General features: G+C 47.7%; 1 protein-coding gene across 4 annotated transcripts in view; it reads left to right on the top strand.

Annotated features, from left to right (window-relative positions):
- Window positions 1-25996, top strand: part of KMT2D (lysine methyltransferase 2D) — a 1692256-nt gene that overhangs the window by 658185 nt on the left and 1008075 nt on the right. For all 4 annotated transcript variants that reach the window (XM_086963706.1, XM_086963708.1, XM_086963710.1 and 1 more), the window contains 3 exons: window positions 25000-25110; window positions 25195-25299; window positions 25462-25643. In XM_086963706.1, the coding sequence (XP_086819832.1) occupies window positions 25000-25110; window positions 25195-25299; window positions 25462-25643 (398 nt within the window). The remainder of the gene's footprint in view (window positions 1-24999; window positions 25111-25194; window positions 25300-25461; window positions 25644-25996) is intronic.

Consider the following 25996-nt stretch of genomic DNA (forward strand, 5'->3'; position numbering starts at 1 on the left):
CTCTCCGCTGCCACGTGGTCTCTGGGGCACCGAGGATGTCCAGCAGTGGATCATGAGCTGTCCCACGCAGGCTCTCGCTGTCGGCTTCCGGATCGGAGCAAACAACCCTTGGCAAGCGCAACCCACACAGGATTAGAAGATGGCTTAATACTCGGATCAGGAGGGTCAGAGCGGGTGCTCCTTTTCAGAGGAGCGAGTGCAAGTCTGGAGCAACCAGATTCACAAGTTAGATTTCAAAGTTCGTCGGCAGAGGGGCCACAAGCCAACTGGCAAATGACCGGGCCAACGCGTTGAGCCAAAAGATGCAGAAGGGCCCCACGCAGCACTTGGTGAGTGTGGAGGGGTGAGCTTCGGTGCAAGAGAGGCTCAGGGCTGTGCATCTCAAACCCAATGCACAGCTTCGAGGGTCACTCGTGGGCTGCACGGTCAGCTTCTCGTAGTCTTTCCAAGATGGCGGGCCCCACGCTTCAGGTCGCCTCCACGGGTCTCAGCTCTGCAGGGACTGTGGATCGGGCTGTTAGAAGGCAGGCACGCTTGGTCTTGTCGAACTCTGTTGCTCGAGTTCCGGCGGGAACTGCAACAAAGCAAACGTCGAGGTGCTGGATGGTGCCTGTTTGCACAGGGTGGTCATTCCTTGACCACAAGGGAGATTCTTCAGACTTCTACGTCGAGTAGGCTGTCGAAGGGTCCAGAGTTTCGTTTCATAAGTTTCAGTCAGGATAATCTGAATGCTTGGGCATTGCTCCCACTCTTATACCAATCTGGTGGGCTGGATTACCTGTTAGGTCCGTCCTATGGGTGGGACCCAGGAAGGGGGTGGATACACCCCTTTCCCTTTGTCCAGGGTCGCGCTGGGACTGGGGCTGGTGTGCCCCAGAACCGGTTTGACCGGATTATGCAAGGGGAAGCCTTGTGCTCCCCAGGCACTGTCTGGGTTCTTTCAAACCTCCCTGCTACAATCCACTATCTCCTGTCTGGGGTGGTGTGACACCTCCCCGCGACAGGAAAGCCTTTGTCCAGGCCTCCTCAGCTGAGTTTCGGTCAGCAGCAGGAGGTCAGACTTGTGTCTGTGGCAGAAGCGTCCATTTTGTGATGCTGAGGCTCTTTTAAAATCCACCGTGTTTTAGCAAAGTAACATGTCTTCTCCCTCTAGAGGGGTGGAATGCTATCCCCGTCGACAGGACTGTTGAGGGGATAGTATTCCAAATCGTATGACACCTTACACGACATGTTTTGATAAAGTCAAACCAAAGTTAACATGTAACCGCGATGGATTATAATGCACTTAATAGTATATTGTATGGCATTATCCAGGAACAGCTAAGGGAATTGGTCCCGACAGCTGCAGACAGGCTCAGCTCATGCTAGAGCACCATCTCACATAAAACCAAGCACTCTGCCTCCAGGATTGTTAAGGCCTGCCATAGGAGTGACTTATAGGTATATATGTGTCCAGATAGGTTTAGATATAGGTATACTATATCTAAGCAAGGGGTGATTACAACACCTTTCCCAGCTGAGTGATCAGCCAGTTGTCAATTTTGGATAGCCAGCCAGGGGTGGCAAAAGCTATGCTGCAGCCCCTGGTAGGCCTTGGATGCACCTATGCCCTGGGCACCCATAGTGCACTGTACAGGGGCTGATAAGGTGACCCAAGCCAATTTAGTTATGCACCTAGGGTACATGGAATCCATTTTACAGAGAGAGCAGATAGCCTGGGGCCCTGATTAGCAAGGAACCAGTCCAACTAAGTCGAAAACCAGCTAAACACAAGGCAAACAATCTGGGGTAACCATAGTCAGGTATCCACCTTCCTACACCCGCTCATCTCAAATATCTCGGATTTGTGATAGCGGATCAACATTACTAATTCAAAGTACTACTGTTTGTAGTCACCACTGCTTTTAGGGTATTTACCAAATGCTTGGCAGTAGTCGCAGCTCATCTGAGAAGAGAGCACATCCATGTCTTCCCATACCTGGATGACTGGCTCATCAAAGCCAGCACTTACAAAAAGTGCCTCCAACACACTGAAGCCACAATTCACCTAGTACACCAACTAGGGTTTACAGTGAATGCGTTGAAGTCTTATCTACAGCCTTCCAACACACAGACTTACCTGAGACCCAACATAGACATTCAGAGCTCTAGCCTCTCCCAATGCAGCCAGAAGTCTCAGTATTCAGTCTCTTCTCACTCAGTTTCTTCCCAACCAATCATTACCAGCAAGAATCTACTTGCAGCTGCTAGAAACGATGGGGTCTTGCATCATGATCGTACCCCATGCACGACTTCACTTGCGTCCCCTTCAAGAATGCTTAGCAAGTCAGTGGAACCAGTCCCAGGGTCCATTAACCGATCTAGTGTTGGTAGATGGCCGCACCCATTGCTTTCTGCAGTGGTGGAACCCACAATTTATCCAAAGGGCGGCACTTCATCGACCCTGTTCCACAGACAACGCTAACAGCAGACGCATCGCTCACTGCTTGGGGTGCTTACTCACACAATCCAAGGGTTGTGGAGTCTAATGCAAAAAAGTCTCCATATAAATCACCTAGCACTACTAGCAGTGTTTCTAGCGCTCAGAGCCTTTCAAATTCACCTCGTAGGCAAATCTGTCCTAGTCAGCATGGACAACATGACAGCTATGTACTATATACAAAAACAGGAGGGGGCACACACTCCAACGGTGATGCCTGGCACAAGCCATTTGGAAATGGGCTATACACCACAAAATGTATCTCCTGGCAGTGCATCTTCCAGGAATAAACAATCAGATTGCAGACCTTCTCAGCAGACAGAAGCAGCAAATCCACAAGTGGGAACTTCATCCTCCGGTTCTCCTTCCCTACTTTCAGGAATGGGGTTTTGTTCACAAAGACCTGTTCTCCACAGCATAAAATGCGCAAGCTTCGCCTCCAGGTTCCAACACCTGCCGTCCAAAGGCAATGCCCTATGGATGAACATGTCATGGATATTTGCTTAAGCCTTTCCGCCTCTCCCACTCATTCCGCTGGTAGTTCGGAAGCTCAGGCAAATATCCCTCACACTGATTCTCATAGCTTCCACATGGGCACGTCAACTCTGGTTCACTGCTCTGCTGGAGCTGTCAGTAGTTCCACACCAAAAGCTTCATCTCACCTCCAGTCTCCTGACTCAGTCATGGAGAAATCAGGCATCCAAATCACATAGAACTCAATCTGGCGATCTGGCTCCTGAAGTCTTAAAGAGTTTGATTATTTACAATTACCACCAGACTGTATGTATATGCCAAAAGAGGCTAGAAAGCCTACTACTGTGGCATGTTATGCAGCAAAATGGAAACCGTTATTTATTGTAACAATATCATTCCTCTTGATTCTTCACTGCAAAACATAATCAGTTACATTTACAGCAATCTGGACTAGCCTTCACATCCATTTGCTTACACCTAACAGCAGTAGCTGCATACTACAAAACAGACAACACATATCTCTATTCAGAGTACCAGTTATTAAAGCCTTTATGGAAGGATTAAAAAGTGATACCACCAAGAGTCCCACCTGCGCCAGCATGTTACTTAAACATAGTCCTTACAAGGCTGATGGGTCCACCATTTGAACCAATGCACAGGTGTCATTTACAATTCCTCTCATGGAAGGTTGATTTCCTCATAGCAATAACGTCGCTAAGGAGAGTTAGTGAACTCCAGGCATTTACTTTACAAGAGCCCTTCTTTCAGCTTCACAAAGACAGAGTGGTTCTTTGAACCAATCCTAAATTTCTCCCTAAAGTAGTTTCTGCCTTTCATATCAATCAATCAGTTGAGGTACCTGTTTTCTTTCCTCAACCTGATTCTGTTGCAGAATGAGCTCTACACACACTTTGTTAGAAGAGCTCTACTATATTACGTGGCAAGAACAAAGTTTTGCGAAACAAAGCAGCTCTTTGTTGCTTTTTCTCTACCACACAAAGGCAATCCCATTTTTAAATTAGGCATTGCAAGATGGATCGTGAAACATATCCAGACATGTAATGTGAAAGCAAAAAGAACTTTGTCAGTGCCCTCTAGAGCGCATTCCACTTGCAAAATAGGGGCTACTATGGCCTTCTTGGGGAATATTCCAGTAGCTGACATCTGGAAGGCAGCAACATGGTCTACACCTCACACATTCAACAAACACTATTGTGTAGATGTGTTATCGAGGCAACAAGCTAATGTAGGCCAGACAGTATTTAACATACTGTTTTAAACAACTTCAAGAACCTCAGGCTAGCCACCGGTTTGGGAGTATACTGAAGTATAGTCTATGAAAAGCATGTGATCTACAGCTCACATGCTTCGAATGGATAATGTTACTTACCCAGTAAGCATCTGTTCTTGGCATGTAGAGTTGTAGATTCACATGCGCCCACCCGCCTCCCCGGTCTTCTGTAGTTGTTGCAGTTCGAAGTTTACATACATACGCATGGACATCTCTATTCTACACATACTAACTCCATACTCGCCCTCTGCGGGAAAATAATCTAACAGTGGAGTTGATGACCATGCGCACTATCACCATAGAGGAGTCCCCTTACCTTGTGACTGGAAAGACTTCTAAGAAGAAAAACAAGTTGCAAACATCCGGACCCAAACCCAGATAGCAGGAGTATGCAAAGCATGTGAATCTACAGCCAAGAACAGATATTTACTGGGTAAGTGCAAATTAATAATACAAAAAGTCTCTACTTGTATTAATAAAACGGGCACTAACAAGTCTACATTGACAGGTCATGAACCACTCTGCCATCTAGTAGTTGGTTCTGGAAACTTGTAATGAGTAAGGATAATGTTACTTACCCAGTAAGCCCACTCAGAAGGGGCCCCTGACATTGGATAAAGATAGAGCTGCAGGGGAAGAAGTACAAATTAATAAAACAAAATGTCTCTACCTGTATTAATCAAACAGGCGCTAACAAGTCGCCAATGGATAAACTGCCAGATTTCAACAGACATGCAAAAGTCATACATTCAAAACATATCAAAATGTATAAATGATCAAGTCAAACATTTTTATATATAATCAAAAGACTCAATAAATAACATCCCAAAAACCCATTCATTCTCACATTCATACCAACAGACTCATAAACACCCATTCTCATCTGTCCAGAAACTCAGGGATCCATTCATACTAGCAGCGGTAAAGGCAATGTTTGATACAGGGGACCATAGTTGTCATAAACAGTTGTTACATAAATAAAGCTGTTTTTGTATACAAGGATCTCAGTTTTGCGATAAAAAATATCATTCGAATGTTGTTCAAAATTAGAAAATAGAAAAAGACAAATGAGAAGGTAAGGTAACTTTTGTATGGTCCACAGAAGATTTTATATGCAGTGCCAACACGCGTTTTGGTGAACGACCTATTGAAGGTCTCACCTTCCTCAGGGCGGGGATGTCTGTAAAAAAGGTCGTGGGATGTACCTAGAGTAAAGAGGAGCTGATGGAGTCCAATAAAAGGACATAATGTACAAGAAAATACTGATACAAGTTTATAGGACTAGTTTAGTAGCAGATACAGCAACAGCCAAACAAGGTATTCAGACGGGGGAATCTGGGATGAAAAGGATGCAGAACATCAAATATCTCAACCCTCTCTGGTGGAACAAAATATAATAATTTCTAAGATGTATGGTTCTAAGTTGAAAAAACGGCTTCCACTGCGACGATACTTTTAAGTGTCGCCGAAACCTTAAAGGGCGGATTGGAGCAGAGAGTCCAACTCATGCCCTGAGGGCGTGTGTCTGCATCAGTGAATGCCAGCTTCCTGGGAGTTTATCTATTGGCGACTTGTTAGCGCCTGTTTGATTAATACAGGTTTTTATATTACTAATCTGATAGAGAGTACTAGCCGCCTATTCCTTCACGTAGAATTATCCCAGGCATGAGACTGGATCCGACACTATGCGACTCGGCCCAGGCGTTGTCTGCGTACGTGACGTCAGCAAGGTCACATAAAACCCACCCCGGCACGCCTATGTCTGTTTTTTCCTTTTCCGCGTGCAACACTGATCCGATTCCTTGTACGGGCCTGTTTGGGGACCCCTTTTTTCTCCCCATTGTCTTTTCTTTGGTGGAACAGTGTGCGAATGCCTTCGGGCTTCAAGACTTGTACGTCGTGTGGGCGTCTGTTGGTGACAGACCCTCACCTCATTTGTATGTGGTGTTTGGAAGAGTATCACGGCACCACTGACTGTGAGGCGTGCCAACAATTGAAGCTGAATTCACGCCGGGAGTGCCGGATGAAACTTCTCTTGGCGCGTCTCTCCAGGTCGACATCTTCCCCTCGATCAGCTTCGGCAGACTGTTTCAAATACGGCCGTGGTCTTCGTCCTCTCCCTTCTCCGATGTCATGTGAGCGTCGCTCCCCAGTGGGTAAGTGTTGCAGTTTGTCCCCGGGGGCTGGTTTCTGGCCTGCCGGGGGCGTGGGCTCTCTGCGGGTGATGCGGCCCCGCGTGTTGTCCTATCCACCGTTTCGCGGTGTTGGGGCGTCGAGAGTCCAAATGGAGACATACGCGGCGGCTTTACAGGCCGTGCTGGCGTCTCCTCCTACTTCTCTTCCTGGGGCATCAGCGGATCCCTTGCCTTGCGCAGGACCCTCCGCAGCGCCACCCAGTGCCGACTGGCTCTGATCCAGGCGTGGAGGATGTGGTACTGTTGAGGTGCGGACCCTCGGGGGTCCCTCCTTCAGACCAACGCGCTTCTGCCTTGCCGCAAACTCCCGCGGGGGTCCCTGTGGTGTCGCGGAAGGTCTCTGGGGCTCGGGCCGCATCCCTCTCGGTCCTTTGACAAGGTGGTCCTGTCCAAGGCCGAGGTGACGCCGCTACAGCACCGGCAGGACCGTGCTTAGCCACAGTGTTCGGTGGCTGGGTGGGGACTCCTCGTCCCTCCCCGGGCCCTTCCCGCCCCTCCCCACAGGCGGCTGCCTTGTCGGAGGGCGAGTCAGAGGTGAAATAGTCCCTGACGCCGCCCCATGGGTTGCCGGGCGACCTCTGCTACATTCTGGGCCGCGGCTGGCGGAGGGCTTCGTGCCACTCCCCAGGCCCTCCTCGTTCCTCCACACGGGCGGCTGCCTCGGCGGAGGTCGAGTCGGCGTAATTCCAGCGCCTCCCTGGAACCGGTTTAGCTCCGGGTCCCTGCTGCGGTGTAACTTGGAGGGACCCTGTCCGCCGACGCCGGATAGTGTTGACATCCTGCCTCAGGTGGCGGACTTTACGGCTCCGCGCAGGGGTCTTGCTGCGGATTTGTCTTCGGACGCTCCTTCTCCGGAGGCAGGCTGTATACTAGCGTCGTCCTCCCCGGAGACAGGTCGCCGTGTGGTTTCTTTTTCACCTGCGTCGTCGAAGGGCGGCTCCCCGCCCTTTCTGAGGCAGAGGTGTTCGCTGGAGGTTCCCTCTGACTTCCAGTTCTTGCCATTGCCGTCCCGCTTGACTTCGGGGACGGCCGCCTTAGTTTGCAGCAGTCGCCCACGGAGGAGCTGCTTTATCCATCGCAGGGCCCTACGGAGGTGGGTGCAGCCTTTGCTCACGCAGTGTCTACTGCCGTGGGCATTCTGCGCATGGCTGACCTGGTTGCTCACTTTCCGGCGGACCATCTCTTGGAGGTTCTCCACCAGGGCTCTGGTGGGATGGAGGTCTTACTTCCCTTCGAGGGTTCGCTCCTTTCTTCCCTGACGGGGGTTTGGAAGCGTCCCGCCTCAGGGGATTCGGTGCCTCAGCACCTTCTGCACTGGCATCTTCCAGTGCTGCGTGACCCGGCATGCCTTTCCCCCCACCCCTCTGCTGCCAGTCTGCTTTTGTGGACCGCGTTTCCCTCCCTGCTGCCACTGTTGACTCCGCCGTCCCGGGAGGCCCACTGACTGGACTCTTGGGGGAGCAACATGTTCGTCTCAACCAGCACTGCTCTGCGGGCCCTTAACACCTGTGTTTTGGCTAGGGCCTCCTCTTGTTTGTGGGACTCGGCTGAGTCTCTGGGATCCTCAGCCTCCCAGGAGACGGTCTAGGTGGACTTATGGCATCATGCTGTGGAAGGCCGGGAGCTAGTGGCGTTTATTCTCCGCTCCGCTCTGGACATCTCGGAGGTGCTGGGCCGGGCCATGGCTTCCTCAGTCGTCCTCCGTCCCCGTGCTTGGCTTCAGGACGGCGTGTTCCCTGAAAATATTCAGGAGCGGCTCATTGATCTTCCATTTGACGGTAGCCTGTTGTTCCATGCCCCGGCTGACTCCGCCATCCAAAGGTTCCTGGCAGGGCTCTTTCCTCCTCCTCCTCCTTCCCCTCCTCAGTGACTGCTGAGTTGGGCTGGTTCTGGGCCTTCTTATGCCGCTTGTTCGGACTGTGGAGTGTTTTCTGGCCATTGAGTCCTCCTTTGTGACTTTGGCATTGTTGGCTGCTGGACGGCCCTTTGTGCCTATGTGTGTGTTTTGCTGGAGTTGTTGCACAGACTTTGACCTGAGATTAGGCCTTCTGCTTTCTTGCGCTGCTTGTCAAGCCTTTTGTGGGTGTGTTTTTCCCTGTGGCCCTTTTATTTTTTCCTCTGCTGCGGAAGTTCTTCCAAAGAGGGTTCCCATGTATGGGACTTAACGTACCCTATGTGGGGTAGTGGTAGATGTTATATAGTTTGCGCTCTGCTAGGGAGTTCTGGTCGCCGTCTGGTGCTAGTTCTCCATGGCGTTCCTGTATGTTGCTTTGCTTCTGAGGTTGTGCGCGTGTCCTCTCGTAGTAGTGTGGCCTGGCATTTTCTCCCCTCTTGCTCCTGTTCTGAGGGCTGGGGTGATTCTGAGTGCTCCCTTGTCAGGCTTGTCCTGCCCGGTCCTTCTTGAGACCCGGGCTGTTCTTGCTTCTGGCAGCTTCTGACTGTTGGCGCTCTTCTGGCGGACCTGTTGCCTTCCATCTGGAGGAGGCTCGCCTTCCTTTCCCTCATTTCCTTGGGCCCTCTTGGCTTCTTCTTCATCCTCTTCCTCCTCCTCGTCCTGTCTTGGCATTGGATAAAAGCTCTGTTGCCTTGTAAGGGAGTGAGATGCTTTGGCCTCCCTAGCCTTGCCCCTACACCCTCTGGGGTCTGTGGGCATGAAGTTTTCACTTCTGGCCTGCAGATCTGGTCCCCTGTGGGACCTTCTGTTCTGTCCAGGCTGGTGGAGTCCTTTCGCAGTTCCTCCTCCGTGGGTATTGCTAGTGTATCTATTCTACGTGAAGGCATCTGCGGCTAGTAGTCTCTATCAGATGAACGAGTTACTTACCTTCGATAACGATGTATCTGGTAGAGAAGATTCTAGCCACAGATTCCTTCTCGACCTACCCGCCTCCCTGTTCTGCGAGGACCCTTGGGTTGGTCTACGGTACTCTCCTCCCGGTGGGGGCTGTGTCTCCTGAGAGTGCCTTCTTTGCTCTTGATTGGTGGCTCTGTCTTTTGCGGTTCATTCCTCCTCAAGGTTCCTTGGAGGATGGGGTTACGGTGCTCCTGTGGCCCCGCTGCTCTGGCTACTCCAGGTTTGGGGGGTTTGCCTTTAATCTCAGTCTTCCCTCCCTCCCTTCCTTCCTTCCTCTTGCTGCTGAGGGTTCTGGCCCCTCTGCTAACCTCCCACTGGGGGTCATCTGGCTAGGCCTTGCCCTTGTTCCTTGGGGGGTGGTTGTCCTCTATGCTGGGGTGACTTGGAGGTTTGTGTATAAAAATAGACTGTATTTTTATAAGAATTTAGACAGTAGAACGTAAAAGATCCACTAGAGGGTTCCGTAGATATGCTTTTTACAAGTAATAAATAAATAAATATATTCACTCAACTGCAAGCAAGCCTTGGCAAATTCAACTCATTTGACACTAGAACCTTTTTCAAAGAAATTTGGGTAAGTGTCAATGTGGTCGGGTAGAAGTACTTGGGACCAACTCTGGTAGGGAGCTAGTCAGGGGAACTAGCAAGGCTCTTAAACAGTTACCTCCACAGAAGAAGCAGTCCTCCACCAGTTCAGTTACTTTATCTGTGCTGCAATGGACTCCTATGGAGGGGTCAAGAAGAAAGGGATGAAGGATGCTGAGGATGCTCTAAGGATGCTGTGGATGCGATGTGGTTGATGGGGTTTTCCTGCAGGTATTCCAGTTGATGAGGAGGTACTGGCTGTATGGTCGACGTCCCACAAAGTCCTCTCCAGTCTGTCAAACATCCAGTCGCCACTGGGCTACTAGTCACCCAGTGTCGCGGTCACAGGCCCATCCTTCCTGGGTTGATAACTCACCTTCTGAGGTTCCCAGTAGCCTTCCATATCACTTGCGAGCTCCACGAACCGTGATGGAGCTCTGTGTTTGGCCTTTGTCCCTGGTGCTGCCTGGCAGCTGTGGTAGCATTTGAAGACTTTTGGCCACCGTGTCTGAGCTGGCTTCTTCAGCTGTTGTGCCTGTGAGCTGCGAACAGGAGGCCAGTCAGATGGCCATTGTAGTGCTTGGTTTAGCTGGACTCTGGATACAGCTTCTCCTTGAGCAGGACACGGCAGACCGTGCCCCTCTCCTCTAGTCGTCAGGTGCTGTCCTCGACGGTGCAGCATCTCTTTGCTGGCTACAGTGCAGCAGGGAAGTCATCCTTTGATCCTTCTTGCAGTCCCTAGATATCTAAGGTCTGGGTGCCAGGGATAACCCTCTTATGCATGGAAAATGCCCTCAGGGTAGGCTGCGGTTGGCAGCCAATGGACTACTAAATTGTCTAACACCTGGTGATCACTTCCTGTGGAGTGTGGCATCTTGCTTCCCAGGAATCACCATTCTTCCCACTCCCATAATGACATGACACCTCTCTCTGTGTTCAGACCTCCCTAGCCCACCCTTGGTGTATGGCTACTTTAGGTTTACACTCTGTGAGGAAGTGCCATCTTTCTTGCATGGTACACCCCCACTTTTTGCTGAATTGCTGATGTGCTTTGGCTGAGTGTGCCCTGGGCTCTGCCAATCAGGTGCCCAAGGCCTGTGTTCCTTCCCAAAAACTGTATTGAAGCTAAAACCCAATTGGCCTCTCTGGCCACATGTTAGCCCCTGGTAAAGGGTACCCTAGGTACCCAGGGCTTTGTGACCAGAGAAGACCCCTAAGGGCTGCAGCACTTATTGTGCCACCCTTAGGGGCCCTGCACCCTGACACTCACACCCTGCCTTTCAAGACTGAGTGTCCTGGTGCAGACCTAAACAAAGAGTCGACATGGAACACATCCTTGTGTGCCATGCCCACAAACCCACTACCCTGGCATACATTAGTCACCCCTCTAGCTGGGTGCCTTATGCCAGTGGTGTGGGCACAGCTGCAGTAGGCCTGTGCCCCTGCAGTACCCAGGGCCATTCCTGGGCACTAGTGATGCCATTAAGAGTATATGGTGCTGGGAGGTTGTCATTGCGAACTCCACAGCACCTTAATGGCTACACTGAAGACTGACAAGTTTGATATCAAACTTCTCAACACATTAAACCCACACTGATGCCAGTGTGGGATTTAATGTAAAATGCACTACAGAGGGCATTTGAGATGCCCCCTGAAACCTAACCTACAATCCACGTCTGGTCTGAGAGGCTGCCTAGGCTGCCACACAGCAGACATGTTGCTGGACCCCTGGGTGGAGAGCCCCCGCTCTCCTGGGACTGCAGCAATGCACATCCTGGGTGAGGTGCTAGGTCTCCTTCCCACAGGATGGGCAGGGGGAAGCTTCAAAAGCATACCGCCTTTGTGAGCTTCTCCAGACCACTTGCTGTACTCAGCAACTGGCCCCCACCAGTTCTGACCCCTACTCTGGCGGGAAGACTGGCGGGGAAACCCTACGTGAGGAAAGGGGGTGTGCCAGCTTGTGCCCACTCCACCCCTCAGGTGGGAGAGGCGAGGTGAAGCACAACTCCGGGCTCCGGCCATCTTAAGGATGGGGAGCCCTGCCCAATCAGATAGGCTCCTGCCCATCTCCCAGAGGAGAGGAGCTGGATAGGGTGTGTACTCACCCCAGGACAAGGACCTATTGGTCCCTACTATTCCCCTACCTATAACACCCCTAAATGTAGTATTTAGGTGCACCCTGAACCTTCCTTCCTCAGATCCCGATTTCGAAACAAGAAAAGACCAAGAAGACCTGCTGTGCAGCTGCTAACAAGAGGACGACACCAACTGACTTGGCCCCAGCCCTACAGGCCTGTTGATCCTTGAACCTCCTCCTGCTGAATCCCGGCGTCTCCTGTGGACAGCAACCTCAAGAACCCCGTAGGACCTGATTGCCTTGACCCTCTTAAAGACTGGGACTCCCATGAGCAGTGTTTCTGCTCAAACAGCAATACCCCTAGTGCCAGCTAGGAACCGCAAATCCAGACCACTCTGCACCTGCCGAGCCCAGCCTGTGCCCAAGTGGATGAAGTCCCTGAGGACACCCACCCGGCGATTCTCACCTGTGAGTGCCCAAGGACCCTCCTCGACGACCCAGACGCCGCCTGCAGACTCAGAACCACGGACCCCTCACACCGTGACCAGCAAACGGTAAGAGTTCCTGACGTCCAAAGACACCCCTGCACCGGGCGCAACCCGGTCTCCAGTACCCATCTCCGGGTTGCCTACCTACCCTCCAAGATCCTAACTTACCCCTCGAAGTGTTGGTCGCTCCAGAAGATCCACCGTCCCAGAGCCTGCAGCCTTTGTTCCCTTTTCAAGATCTCGATTGAATAACATTGAGCGCCTGACGGCTCAAAAGCCCCCTGCATCCAGCCGCCCGAGTACCCCTGGCAGTGCAACCTTAGTCCTATCCTATTTCCCCATTTGCCCTGAGCAAGTGACCAGGAGCCCAGCTCCCACTGCCGCGTGGCCTGCTAGCCAGCAGCCTCCAACCGAAGGACCCCTGCCTCTCAATGGATAACATTGGGCCTAACTACCACTGCACCCGGCTGCCCCTGTGCCGCTGAGGGTGTACCAACTGTACCTACCTGACCCTGGGAGACCCCTGAGTCTATGCCCAGAACCTTAACTCTGCCAGTCGAGTACTTCCCAAAAGCTGATAACTCACTTTTCTTCTGTAGGCTAACATTAGCTGGTTTCACTTAGAAATTCTTCTGTGTGTGGAGTTTTGGAACTTTAAAATATTCATCTAAAATCAACCTAACTACGAATTCCGATTTACTCACCTGCTATCAGGAGAGACCTCAGTGATGCATCTTTGAGCCCAGCACTGACCCTGAAAAGTAATTCTAACCGTACTTACCAGTAACTTGCTTTTCCTTCCATAGGGTATCATTGTCTGCTTTTTGCTGAAAAAGTTTGTGTCGATTTTTGAAACATACAAATATTCTCTAAAAATCGTGCCATCGATAAAAAGCGTAATTACTTGCCTGCTTTAGATAGATGTCCCAGTGCTGAACCTAGGAGTCCTGCATTGGATTACAAAAGTAACGTGAACATACTTTACCTGCAGATTGAATTTCCTTCCATAGGATAACATTGGTAATTTCAACTGAAAAAGTTTCTAAGTGTCAACTTTTAAAATACAATAATAATCCTTAAAAATCACTACTGTAACCAAAACGCTTTTACTTAACTGTTTACAGCTCATGTCCTGGGACTGAATCTAGGATCCAGTCCGGTGGTTAGAAAAGTAATCTGCAAAGTAACTAATTGCATTCCTCTCTGCCTTGGACGCTGTTGCTACATCTTGCAGAGCCTTTTGTTTTAATTTCCTTCAACCCACTTCTTGCGGTACCCGCTCCGCGGGTCCCGCTTCGAGGAAGGCGGACTCACAGCTTTAACGAGGGAAAGAGAGAGAAGCAGGGCTGCGAGCTGTTGCTGGCGCAGGACTACCTGTCCCAGGAGCGCCAGCAACCTCCCCAAATTGAGACCAGCTGGGGCGCGCTCCCTGCCGGCTCCTCCCTCGCACCAGCCGTGCTGATAAGCCTTTCACCCTCTGCTTACCGGTGGATTCCTCTCTGCCTTGGACGCTGTTGCTACATCTTGCAGAGCCTTTTGTTTTAATTTCCTTCAACCCACTTCTTGCGGTACCCGCTCCGCGGGTCCCGCTTCGAGGAAGGCGGACTCACAGCTTTAACGAGGGAAAGAGAGAGAAGCAGGGCTGCGAGCTGTTGCTGGCGCAGGACTACCTGTCCCAGGAGCGCCAGCAACCTCCCCAAATTGAGACCAGCTGGGGCGCTCTCCCTGCCGGCTCCTCCCTCGCACCAGCCGTGCTGATAAGCCTTTCACCCTCTGCTTACCGGTGGATTCCTCTCTGCCTTGGACGCTGTTGCTACATCTTGCAGAGCCTTTTGTTTTAATTTCCTTCAACCCACTTCTTGCGGTACCCGCTCCGCGGGTCCCGCTTCGAGGAAGGCGGACTCACAGCCTTAACGAGGGAAAGAGAGAGAAGCAGGGCTGCGAGCTGTTGCTGGCGCAGGACTACCTGTCCCAGGAGCGCCAGCAACCTCCCCAAATTGAGACCAGCTGGGGCGCTCTCCCTGCCGGCTCCTCCCCCCTTAGCTCAAATAGTTCAATAGCAGTCGAAGGGTCCCGCTGCGCGGGAGCGCGCGGGAGGGCGCCGGGAGAAGCCCGGGACAAGGGCGGGACCGACTGCGACCGACAGAGACTGATAGAGGCTGGGCTGGTTCACATCCCTTTTATCTCTTATTTAGGTTAATTCTGGTAACATTTATTACTATTCTCACTGTTCAATATTATATTATTGTTATTCATTGGATTGTATTGTGACCCACATTTTGTCCACTCCCCTCATATATAAGATGACTACTAAGAAACTAAGATCCGGGCGAGTACTAGTCGGTAGAGCTTGTTCTAAAACCAAATCAAATCCTTTGCGAAATAGAAATGGGCCAGCTCTAAAAGTAAAAAGTACATGCCAGTTATATTCATTATGGGATAAGGGTAAAGACAAAGTGGATCGAGAAGAAGTCATTTCTGAAAATACTATTATTAGTACTAAAGGTCCGGTACAAGACTTCTATATGAATAAGATAGATAGTATCTCGCCAGGTGTTACAGCCCCATTTCACCCTGAGGTGTTAACCTATAAGAATCAAGAACAAGATATAGTTCTCCCTCCAGAAATCCAAAATTTGGCAACTAAAGTGGTAGATCGAGGTTCCCCAGTAATAGCTATAGCGCATAATCCTTCTCCCTTTTTAAATAATGAACAAAATATATGTCCTGGTTCGTCTACCCCGCTGCATATTCCTCCAGAGGACTACACTCTTCCTGATATTAATCTTGAGTCCCAGAAAGTTTTAATTCAGAATCTTACCACACGACAGGATATTATGGCTACTCCTGTGTTGCATCTATACAGCAGCACACCCTCTCATAAATCTGATTTTTCTACCCCAGAAATGAATCTATTTGTTAGTCCCTCCCACGACCAAAATCAAGATAATGATCGACATAATTCTTATGCACGAGAAAATAACGTAATCTCCGATTCCTTAACTACCCTAGAGCGACTAATTTCTTCTATTTTAATGCTTTTGGAAAAATTAGTAAATGGATCAGACAACGTCTTTGATACAGTAACCCTGATCCTAAAGGCACTATTGAGTAATCATACAGGACTGGAAGATATCATCTATCCAAAAATAACAAATTCCCCTAAAAATTTAGGTGAGGAACAACAATGTGAAATAAAGGATAAAATAATTACTGATCTGCCTACTGCGTCTGATCCTCTGGGTAAGACTAATACAGACCTTATAGCCCCGATCCACTCTTCCATTCAAAGGAATGAGAATCTAATTAAAAATAATTGTGCTGCTCTCATTGGACAAGAGATTAAGATATCTCCACTTATGGAGAATAAAGAGTGTAATACCTTACCTCCTATCTTTCCTATTTTTTTCCCCCAAACAAATAAAGAAACACAAAATCAGTTGGCTTTATCGGACAAAGCTCCTCCGTCAGATGAGAATAAATCCGAAATAATAGTATCTAAAAAACGAGGGAAAAAAAGAAAATTAAATCGTAGATTCTATAAAAAGAGGCAACGGAAAATTATTTTTGAAAATGTTAAAGATTCTCTAATGAACAACTCCAATCTTGTGGATTCGGATCTTAATTTATCGCATGAACAAGTGGCAAGTCCAAAGGTAATTTCTACAGCAGTACAACAAGAACTAATAAGCCATACAAATCAGCAATATACTGATGTTAAACGTACTATTGTAAATGATTTAAACTTAATCCCCGCCTCTGATTCTGTTTCAAGAGCAATTCTTGATCCCTTGGCTATTCCTTTTTCACAAGTTGTTGTACCTGAAACTACATGTAAGACAGCCCCCAAGATTAGAGAACATGTAGATACTCTCTTTCTTGATTTTATTCCCATCTTTGATCCAGACCTTATTTTAAATAGATCTGTACTAGTTAATTGCTTTCAGGAAATAGTCTAAAATTAATCCATTCGGTAGATAGACGTTGTAAATCTAATAACTTCGAAAAATGGAAAGATAGCTCATGTGAAATTTTACTCTAAATTGGTATTAAATCATATTCTTCAGTGGGCAGAAGAATTTCAAATAAGAGGAATCGATGTTGATACTTACATACCGGCCACAATAATCGGCCAAAATTGCAAAGGATTGTTAACCTATCAGGGGTTAAAAGCCTATTCTTCGGACAGTCTTCCTGTAAAGACTGAAGAGTTGAAAATACGGATATTAAAAAATAAGCGGCAAGTGACAGTTAATAATCCGCTCCCGTTAAAACAGACTAGGGTAAAAGATGCCGATTTTGAGTGGAGTTGGTTACCCTCTATTCTGTCGAATAAATCGGGTCTCTCATCCGGAGTAAATCCTAATCTTTAGCGATAATTTAAAAATAATTTCATGGAACGTTGCTGGTTTAACCCAGAGTTCCGATAAATTGCTATTTTTAAACTCTTTAGATACAGATATAATCTGTTTACAGGAAACCTGGCTGATAGGGAACTTACCGGTTGTGAAAGATTATTATGTCCTGGAGAGTAGTGCCACTCCCTCTATAGGAGGCCGAGCGAAAGGTGGGCTAGCTTGTTTATTATCAAACAAAATTAAATGGAATTATACCCACTTTGTAGATTCGAACAAATTATTCCAGGCGATCACTTTAAAAAAATTTGTGAATGATAGTTCGAACAAATCAGTCATAATAATAAATGCTTATTTACCTCCTGACTTAAAATATAACTGTGGTATTAAGAAGATCTGCTCTTTTATCCTCAACTTACAGGAATCTTGTTCCCCCCCATACATTATACTGGTGGGTGATTTAAATGCAAAAATATCCAATGGAGCTTTAGAGTTATTTAGAAATAAAACAAAGGAGGAAATGTTCCAGATACCAAAAGCCATATTCCCAAAGAACATTAAAACAAATAAAGAGGGAAATTAATCCTGGAGAGCTTAATCGAAGCAGACTGTATTATAGCCAATGGGAGGTTTTCCTCTGACAGCCCTGCTCATCTAACACATAAATCAGGGAATGGTGGTTCGATTTTGGATTACGTGATTGTCGATAGCACATTTTTTAGTTTCTTGAAGGACTTGATAGTGTTAGCCACTGATCTTAGTGATCATAATGTATTGATTTTGAAGTTGAATGTATCATCTCCTCAAATAAATCATTGGAAAATTGGGGATGATTTATTGAACTTTAATGTTAAAAACAGGAAGTGCTACTGGAATTCCGGGACTATTAAAAATCTGTCCAATTTACTGGAATATACAGTAGATAACTTAACTTTATGGGAAGGCAGAGAACTAGGCTGCTTTACGTCATTTTTACAAATCTTAAAACTAAAAGCTCAAAAGCCTCTAACAGCTAAGGTAATGCCCAAAATTCCCTCTGATCTTCTTAATTTAAATAAGGAAATAAATAAGTTGGTAAGGGCCCAATACCTTTTTCCCACCCCAGACCGTAGACAAAGAATCTCACTTTTGAAGAGGAGAAGAAATAGGCTGAAGGTCAGATTAAAATGTGAGAAGGAAGATGCTCTTTGGTGTAAACTCCGTGAAGCAGCTAAGAGTGGTCGAACTAAGACCTTTTGGTCATTAATCGGGGAGGGTTGTGGGGTGAGATCCAGACCTTCTCCGATATCAATAAATGAGCAGACTTGGGTAGATTTTGTTCAGGGTCTATATAGTAGTAATGGTGAGGAGTTTGATCTTAATAAATTGCAGGAAGATTTATTTCCTTATGATCCTCCTTCCGAATTAGAAATTGAAGCCGCAATTAAAGCTCTCCGTTCGTCCGGTGCCTTAGGCCCAGATGAAATTCCAATTTCAGTATTGAAAACTCATAGTGCCTTATGGGGGAAAATTCTATACCCTGTTTTTAAAGCTTGTTATAATAATGGCATTGTTCCACACTCTTGGAAAGGGAGCTTGTTAATCCCTATCTACAAAAAGGGCGCCAGGGATTCACCTGAAAATTATAGACAAATAGCTCTCCTAGACGCTATAGGCAAGGTCTTCACCAAATGTCTATTGAATTCTATAAATGACTGGGTGACCATGTCCGCAATTCTCCCACTAGAGCAGACTGGCTTTAGAAAACAACACGGTACCTTAGATAATTCTACCGCTCTCCAAATCTTGATCGAAAAATATGTCACAGTCCGTAGAGGAGGTATTTATGGAGCATTTATTGACTTCTCTACGGCCTTTGATAAGGTGGAAAGAGTTTTGCTTTGGAGTAAGCTAATAAAGTTAGGAATGCCCCCGAGCTTATTGAAACTAGTTATCGCACTCCATACAGACACCTGGTGCAGAGTTTTAATGGGTGGTGATAGAGGACTTTCCAGGATAATACCTACCAATAATGGGCTTAAACAGGGCTGCCTGTTGGCGCCCCTGTTATTTTCCCTATACATTGCTGATTTACCTAAAGCCATATTATCTACGAGCAATGGTATTGCCCCTGTATTAGGAGGATCACCCATTGCATGCTTAATGTATGCCGACAATATTTTAATTCTGGATCTCACCCCAAAGGGTCTGAATAATCGTTTAAAAAGTTTTAACTCCTACTCCGAGGCCCACTTTTTAAAAATTAATACCTCAAAAAGTAAAATAATGTGCTTCTGTGGAAGGAGAAAACCTAAATACATCGATTATTACTGGTCTGTCGGGGGTGAAAGACTAGAAGTAGTTAAATCCTACCCCTTTCTTGGGAAGATAGTCACGAGTAATCTATCAGAAAAAACCCATACAGAGAAAAATGGTAGGAAAGCTCTCGCTCAAGGGAAGAGTCTTATCTCCTTATACAAAGCGACAGGTCGGAGGCATTTTTCCATATTGCTCGAAGTCTATCGGGCAAAAATCCCCGCATCTCTAATCTACGGACTGGAAATAGTGGACATGGCATGCTGGAAATTCTTGGATTCTATTGAAGGAAGAATTCTTCGTAATTTAGCCTCTGTAAATACTGCAAGCTCTACGTCTTCGTTAAGACAAGAATTTGGTTTGCGTAGTGCACGGTCCCAGGCAGTAGCGAGTGTGGTGCGATGGGTTTTTAATATTGCTGAAGGAAAGCCAGGCACCCTGAGGTTTCTAATAAAGAATGAGTTGTTGGGTTCTTATAATGTTTACTCCTCTATTGTAAGGAACTTCAGACAGGCAATTTCTTTATTACAGATAGATGAACAAAGTCTTTTTACACTATCAGCTCCCCAACTAAAGTTATCTTTAAAGACCTCGTCTTGGGAGTTGAGTTTTAGAGCTGACAGTACGATCCGAAAATCTAAGAGAGGAATGTTCCCCCTCGGTAACTCTTGTGAAATTAAAAAACTTCAACCATATTTAGGTTGGAATCTTCCTCATGCAGTTAGGCGATTTATTTTTTTGTTGAGATATGATTTACTTCCATTGAATTGTTTATTGTTTAAATGGCATGGTGGTACAGATATCTGTGATCTTTGTAAACTTTATTCCCAGGATTTATACCATGTTGTTTTTGTTTGCCCAGCCCTTATGGTACACAGACGTAAATGGTTAAAACCTTTGTGTTTTCAGCTGGGTATTTTTACTGCTTATGATTTCATTGTAGCTATGTTTAATCCTCCGAACGAAATGTTTTGTTTTAAATTGTTCTCTTTCTTTAAATGTTTTTTAACATTGTATTGACATTTCTATTTAATTATGTAATTAATGTTGTTTTTTTCTTTTTATTGATAAACTGTTATGTGGATCTCGATAGAGTTCCGTTATCATAAAAAATAAAACTTGAAACTTGACTTGAAACTTAAAACTAACTAATTGCATTTAACCAGAAATTCCCATTGAGCTCACTGTTGCATTGTTTTTGAAATTGTGTTGTCTATTGCCACAAACTGTAACTATTGCATTAAAAAAGTCTATTGCCTATTGGAAAAGTTTTTAACTAAAGTAACTCATCCTGAGAAAGTATATTTTGATACCTTGTTGGTTCTAAAATAAAACAACTATGTCTTTTGATACAAAACCATTGGCCTAGACTTCAGTTCTTGAGTGTGTGAGACCATTTGCTGACTGAGTGTGTACAACACATGCTTTACACTGTCCTCTGATACTGCCTTACTGCTCGACCAAGCTACCACCTTAGAGAGTAAGGCTATATGTAACTTTAGCCTCTGCCAAACCTCTGGAGACTTTGGTACAGTATATATAGAGTCACTTTCCTACACAACCGCTCGGGAAACCAGTTTGGCAACTTCTTTTCCCTCTCTGCTCCCTGTGCCAGCCTAAAGTGGGGCATCACTCCTCCCTAGTGTGATACATCTGCTCCTGGAAGGTGGCTTCTCCTTTGAAGCCTGCTTTTTGGGACTGATACCCAAGGGGCTTCCTGCAGGATGGAGGTAACACCTTCTGGGCCTGCAATCCAATGTTTTTCTCCTTGCTCAGTCGCTGGCATGTCTCTCCAGGAGAGCAGAAAGCTTTTCTTGTGGGGGAAGGCACAGGATTTTTTAAGGGCAAGAATGTGGCAGCTCTGTAAAAGATGCACACTGCACCAAGTTACATTAATCTCGACTTGAGATGTAAGTCAAGCTTAATCTAGCAAGTTGTTTGACACCTTGAAGTGCCCACTATGGTTGCACCGTTCAGGAGTTAGCACAGGTGAGTGGTCAGTGTGTAACCCTGAACTTGCCAATATGGGCGACCAACTCTCTTCACACTAAAAACTTGTTTTGTGTGTTTACTGTCAGGACTTGTGAAATACATGTCCTGCCCGTGTCATCTGTACCACAGGTGTGACTTACACAGATGTACATGGGAAGTAGTGGCTTTGTCATTGCTTTCAGTTGCAAAGTCGGGCTAGCAGTTGCTGACTGGGGAATTCGTTTTACTTGGGGGACCTCCAGGATGGCACAACCAGTGCTGCAAGCCCAGGGGTACTCCTCTAACTTACATTTCCTGGGTACCAGGGTACCATATACTAGGGACTTACAGGCAACTTAATCATTTCCAATTGGGCACAGCCAATACGACATACACTTTAGGGTTAGGGCACTGGCACTGAGGTCTGATTAGCAGGCCACAGTTCACTCAGAGTCAAAAAACGAGCAGCATCAATTGTAAAACTTGGGACTGACCGTACAAAAAGAGGCAATTCCTTACACTCTTTTATATGAATGTTTTTTGGTATTCATAGCATGTTTCTTGGGTGTTCTCGCAGATATACTTTTTAGGGTTTTGGAGAGAATACCCAAGACAACTAGAATTACAGATGAGTAACTTTCCTTCCCATCTCAAAGATGTCCCTTTTCCCTGACATTCCTTCCTGTATATGGTAGACTGGAAATGACCAAACAGTCTTAAAACTTCATGACCTCTCTCAATGACTGGGAACTAATCGACATTTGCCATCTCTATTTTGCGTAGTTTTTACTTGTAATTTAATGCACTGTATTAGCGTGCTGTCTCTTCCAGCATTCTCTTTCACCACCAGTACTCACAACCAGTACACACCATAACAGACTCCTGACACAGCTACCTAAATTACACACGGCAATCTCTGGTGCTTTACCATTTAACAACAAATCTTACATCTGAGCAACATGTTCCTTACTTGCTGTATTAATCTCCTCATGTAAAATGGAATGGAGAAAGGTGGAGGAGAAGTCACTAGGTGAATCTGAAAGAGACACGTTAGTGATAGATTCCTTACCTTAGAATATCCCCAGGCTTCAGACTAGATCCGGGAATTTTTGCATAGCAATACCCCTGCGCGTCGGTAGGCGTCGTCTGCGGCTCCGCGTCCGTCGTCGTTAGCGCCGGAATGACGTCGTCGGAGTACTTAGACGCCGCCCATGCGCGCTGACGTCAGTTCTTCTTTTTTCCGCGCCAGCTAGCGCAGATCCGGAGAAGCTCTACCCCCAGTAATTTTTTGACTGAACTTTTTTGATCTTTTGATCACTCTTTTCTTCGAGTCTTCGACTCTATTGGTGCCGGTAGGGATGCCCGGGTTCACGCCCTGCTCGAAGTGTGATCGACTGATGTCGGTCACGGACCCCCATCGCCGGTGCCTGAAGTGCTTAGGCCTCTACCATGACGATCCAACCAGCTCCGACTGCCGGGCATTGACGTCGAAGGCTAGACGGGAGCGGTCCCGTAAGCGACTCGAGCTGCGGCAGTCAGCCCGCGCCGCTCCAAGTCCCGGTCCCGGTCCCACAGGAGGTCGAGGGACAGGTCGCAAGGTCGGAGTCAACGGAGCTCCGGGAGTGGACACCGGTCGTCAGGTTCCAAGTCCTCAGGTAAGAGGCATGAGAGGTCGGAGCGACGTCATCGTTCCTCCGACCCACCCCGACGCTCACACGATGCGGCCGGGGGCTCGGGCGACACCACCCACGCGGCTCCGCGGGAGTCGCAAGCGTCGCCGCCTGCCCCACACCTTCGGGTCCCTGGGCACAGCGCGACGCAGAGGAGATCGAGCGGTACCTCATGGCCATGAGGTCCCTCCCTCCTCAGTTGGGTTCCGTGGCGCCTTCGGGTTCATCGGCCCCGACCGGAGGTCCTAGCGGGTCGGGTGCTTCGGCTCCGACGTTGCCGGGTGCTTTGGCCCCGACGCCGCCGGGTGCTTCGGCCCGACTCCGCCGGCGACTTCGGTCTCGGCGCCGCAGGATCTCACCGGAACTCAGGATCTCAGACGGAACCGATTGGCCCGAAGGCGCCATGGGAACCGACTGAGGAGGGAGGGCCCTCATGGCCATGAGGTACCTCTCGACCTCCTCCAGCGTCGCGCCGTGCCCAGGGACCCGAAGGTGTGGGGCAGGCGGCGACGCTTGCGACTCCCGCGAAGCCGGGTGGGCGGTGTCGCCCGAGCCCCCGGCCGCATCGTGCGAGCGTCTGGGCGGGTCGGAGGATCGATGGCGTCGCTCCGACCTCTCATGTCTCTTACCTGAGGACTTGGAACCAGACGATCGGTGTCCACTTCCGGAGCTTCGATGACTCCGACCTCGCGACCTGTCCCTCGACCTCCCGTGGGACCGGGACCTGGAGCGGCGCGGGCCGACTGCCTCAGCTTGAGACGCTTGCGGGACCGCTCCCGCCTAGCCTTCGACGTCAGGGCCCGGCAGTCGGAGCAGGTCCGATCGTCGTGGTCGAGGCCTAAGCACTTCAGGCGATGGGGGTCCGTGACCGACATGAGTCAATCGCACTTCGAGCAAGGCTTGAACCCGGGCATCCCTGGCACCGATCGAGTCGAGAACTCGACAAAAATGAGAGATCAAAAGGATCAAAAAGTTCAGTCAAAAATTGACTGGAGGTAGAGCTTCTTCCGGATCTGCGCTAGCTGGCGCGGAAAAAAGAAGAACTGACGTCAGCGCGCATGGGCGCCGTCTAAGTACTCCGACGACGTCATTCCGGCGCTCACGACGCCGATGACGGACGCGGAGCCGCAGACGACGCCTACCGACGCGCAGGGGTATTGCTACGCAAAAATTTCCGGATCCAGTCTGATGCCTGGGGATAGTCTAAGGTAAGGAATCTATCACTAACTAATGTCTCTTACAGATATATCGTTACACAAGTAGTAACTTGTGCTTTTGGTAGGGTTTCACAACAATTGCACCCTTTTTGGCATTGGGTTGTGGGGTTGTGAATGTCAGAGCCCAAATCTTGGCAGTTCTTTGTTACTTCTGTTGGTATCCGGTAATCAGATGTGATACTGTGATGTGCTTGTCTGCCATTGTGCTATTCATTTGTCGAATTGCGATGGAACCAGAACCTTGATTCACGTTTATTTGACATTGGCAGTGCAGAAATAGCTCTTACAATGAACCAGCATTTACTTGGGCTCAGGTAAAGAGAGCAACTCTGACCAGTCTGAGTAAAATGTAGCCTCTCTGAGGCAGTAGAGTTGTGGATCAGAGTAGGACTCCAGCCCTGGCAAAGACGTGGGGATGTTTGGGAATTATGTCAGACGTCCATTTGGGTATGAATGTTCAGTCTTATTGTCTTGAATGTGTCCTTGGAAGGGCAAACCAGTACTTGCTTTTGTAAAATACTGGGTTTGGTACCACATGTCTGGTTTCCTTGCATCATATCAGGAAAATCACGTAATTCAACATTTGTTGTTATATTGAGACCAACTTGGTTGTGGCTGTTTGTGTACGTGTGAGCAGGAAGTTCTACATTTCCACTCCATGTGCTTTTCTTCTGTTTGACGGTCCAGATTTATGTACATCCTGGCATATAGGAAGTCTGAGTTACATCAGCAGTGTTCATCAGTGCAATGTAATTTCTAAAGCATGCAGTATTCCTATATGTTGTTTTTACATTTCTGCCCAGTAGTTGTTACTACAGAATTACAGTGATGTACGCTTTCCTTTATTTGTTCCTTGTTTAACTCCTACAAGACTGGCTAACTACCCTTCATTTTGCCATACTTATTCCAACTGCTTCCTATGTGTCTCCCTCCCACATCTCAGAGCCTAAATACCTCCGTTTCTGTTCTTAAAGAGTTTTTATGGCCGTACACATGTTTATTTTTTTTACTTTTACTTTGCTCATGTTTTCCTCATGTTACTCTTTTCTAGCTTGCAGATATTGACAGCTCTCCCAGTAAGGAGGAAGAGGATGAAGAGGATGACACAATGCAGAATACGGTGGTTCTTTTTTCCAACACAGACAAGTTTGTTTTGATGCAGGTATGAGTTTCTCTTTTGTTTATCAGACTTTTGTTATTTCTTCTAGAGAAGTTTCTGAATTGTGCATCTTTTCTTCTCCTGCAGGACATGTGTGTAGTTTGTGGAAGCTTTGGACGTGGCACCGAAGGGCACCTATTGGCATGCTCACAGTGTTCACAATGTTACCATCCCTACTGCGTCAATAGCAAAGTAAGTGAAGCTGTTAGTCAGTGCAAGAAATTTGGAAACTGTGTGCTCAGTCATTGCCAATTGCCTCCATAGTTGTGCTGGATCTGCCAAAATTCTAGTTCTCTGCAAGAACAGTGTTGCATTCTCCTACAGTGGCCTTAACATTTGGGCGATCTCTTGCAGATTACAAAGGTTATGCTCTTGAAAGGCTGGCGTTGCGTGGAGTGTATTGTCTGTGAAGTGTGCGGCAAAGCCTCTGATCCCGCACGGCTGCTCCTTTGTGACGACTGCGACATAAGTTACCACACATACTGCTTGGACCCTCCTCTGCACACAGTTCCAAAGGGGGGATGGAAGTGTAAATGGTAAGAGTTGATTTCAGTCATGTAACAGGTACACTGCTGCTTCATCAAAGCTATACATAGTCATCATAGCACAGCTTTGAGGCAACCTTAGGTTCCATAAAATGTGATACAGCTGATCACCCTAGTATAAGAGGAACGTAAACCTTACACTGAATACAGTTTTGCAGTACTACATGTAACCTTAAATCATGTCTTACCACATTGTAGTTAAAGCTTTGCACATCCTATCAAAAGCAATATAGTTTACTGCACTCTTCCCACTACTGCAAAGTGAAACTTTGTGCACTCTTTAAAGCATTGTAAATACATTTTTGCATATACCGTTAGCATGATGGCAAGGTTAACCTTGCACA

The sequence above is a fragment of the Lissotriton vulgaris genome, chromosome 1_1 (assembly GCF_964263255.1).
Source record: "Lissotriton vulgaris chromosome 1_1, aLisVul1.2, whole genome shotgun sequence".
Classification (NCBI taxonomy): Eukaryota; Metazoa; Chordata; class Amphibia; order Caudata; family Salamandridae; genus Lissotriton; species Lissotriton vulgaris.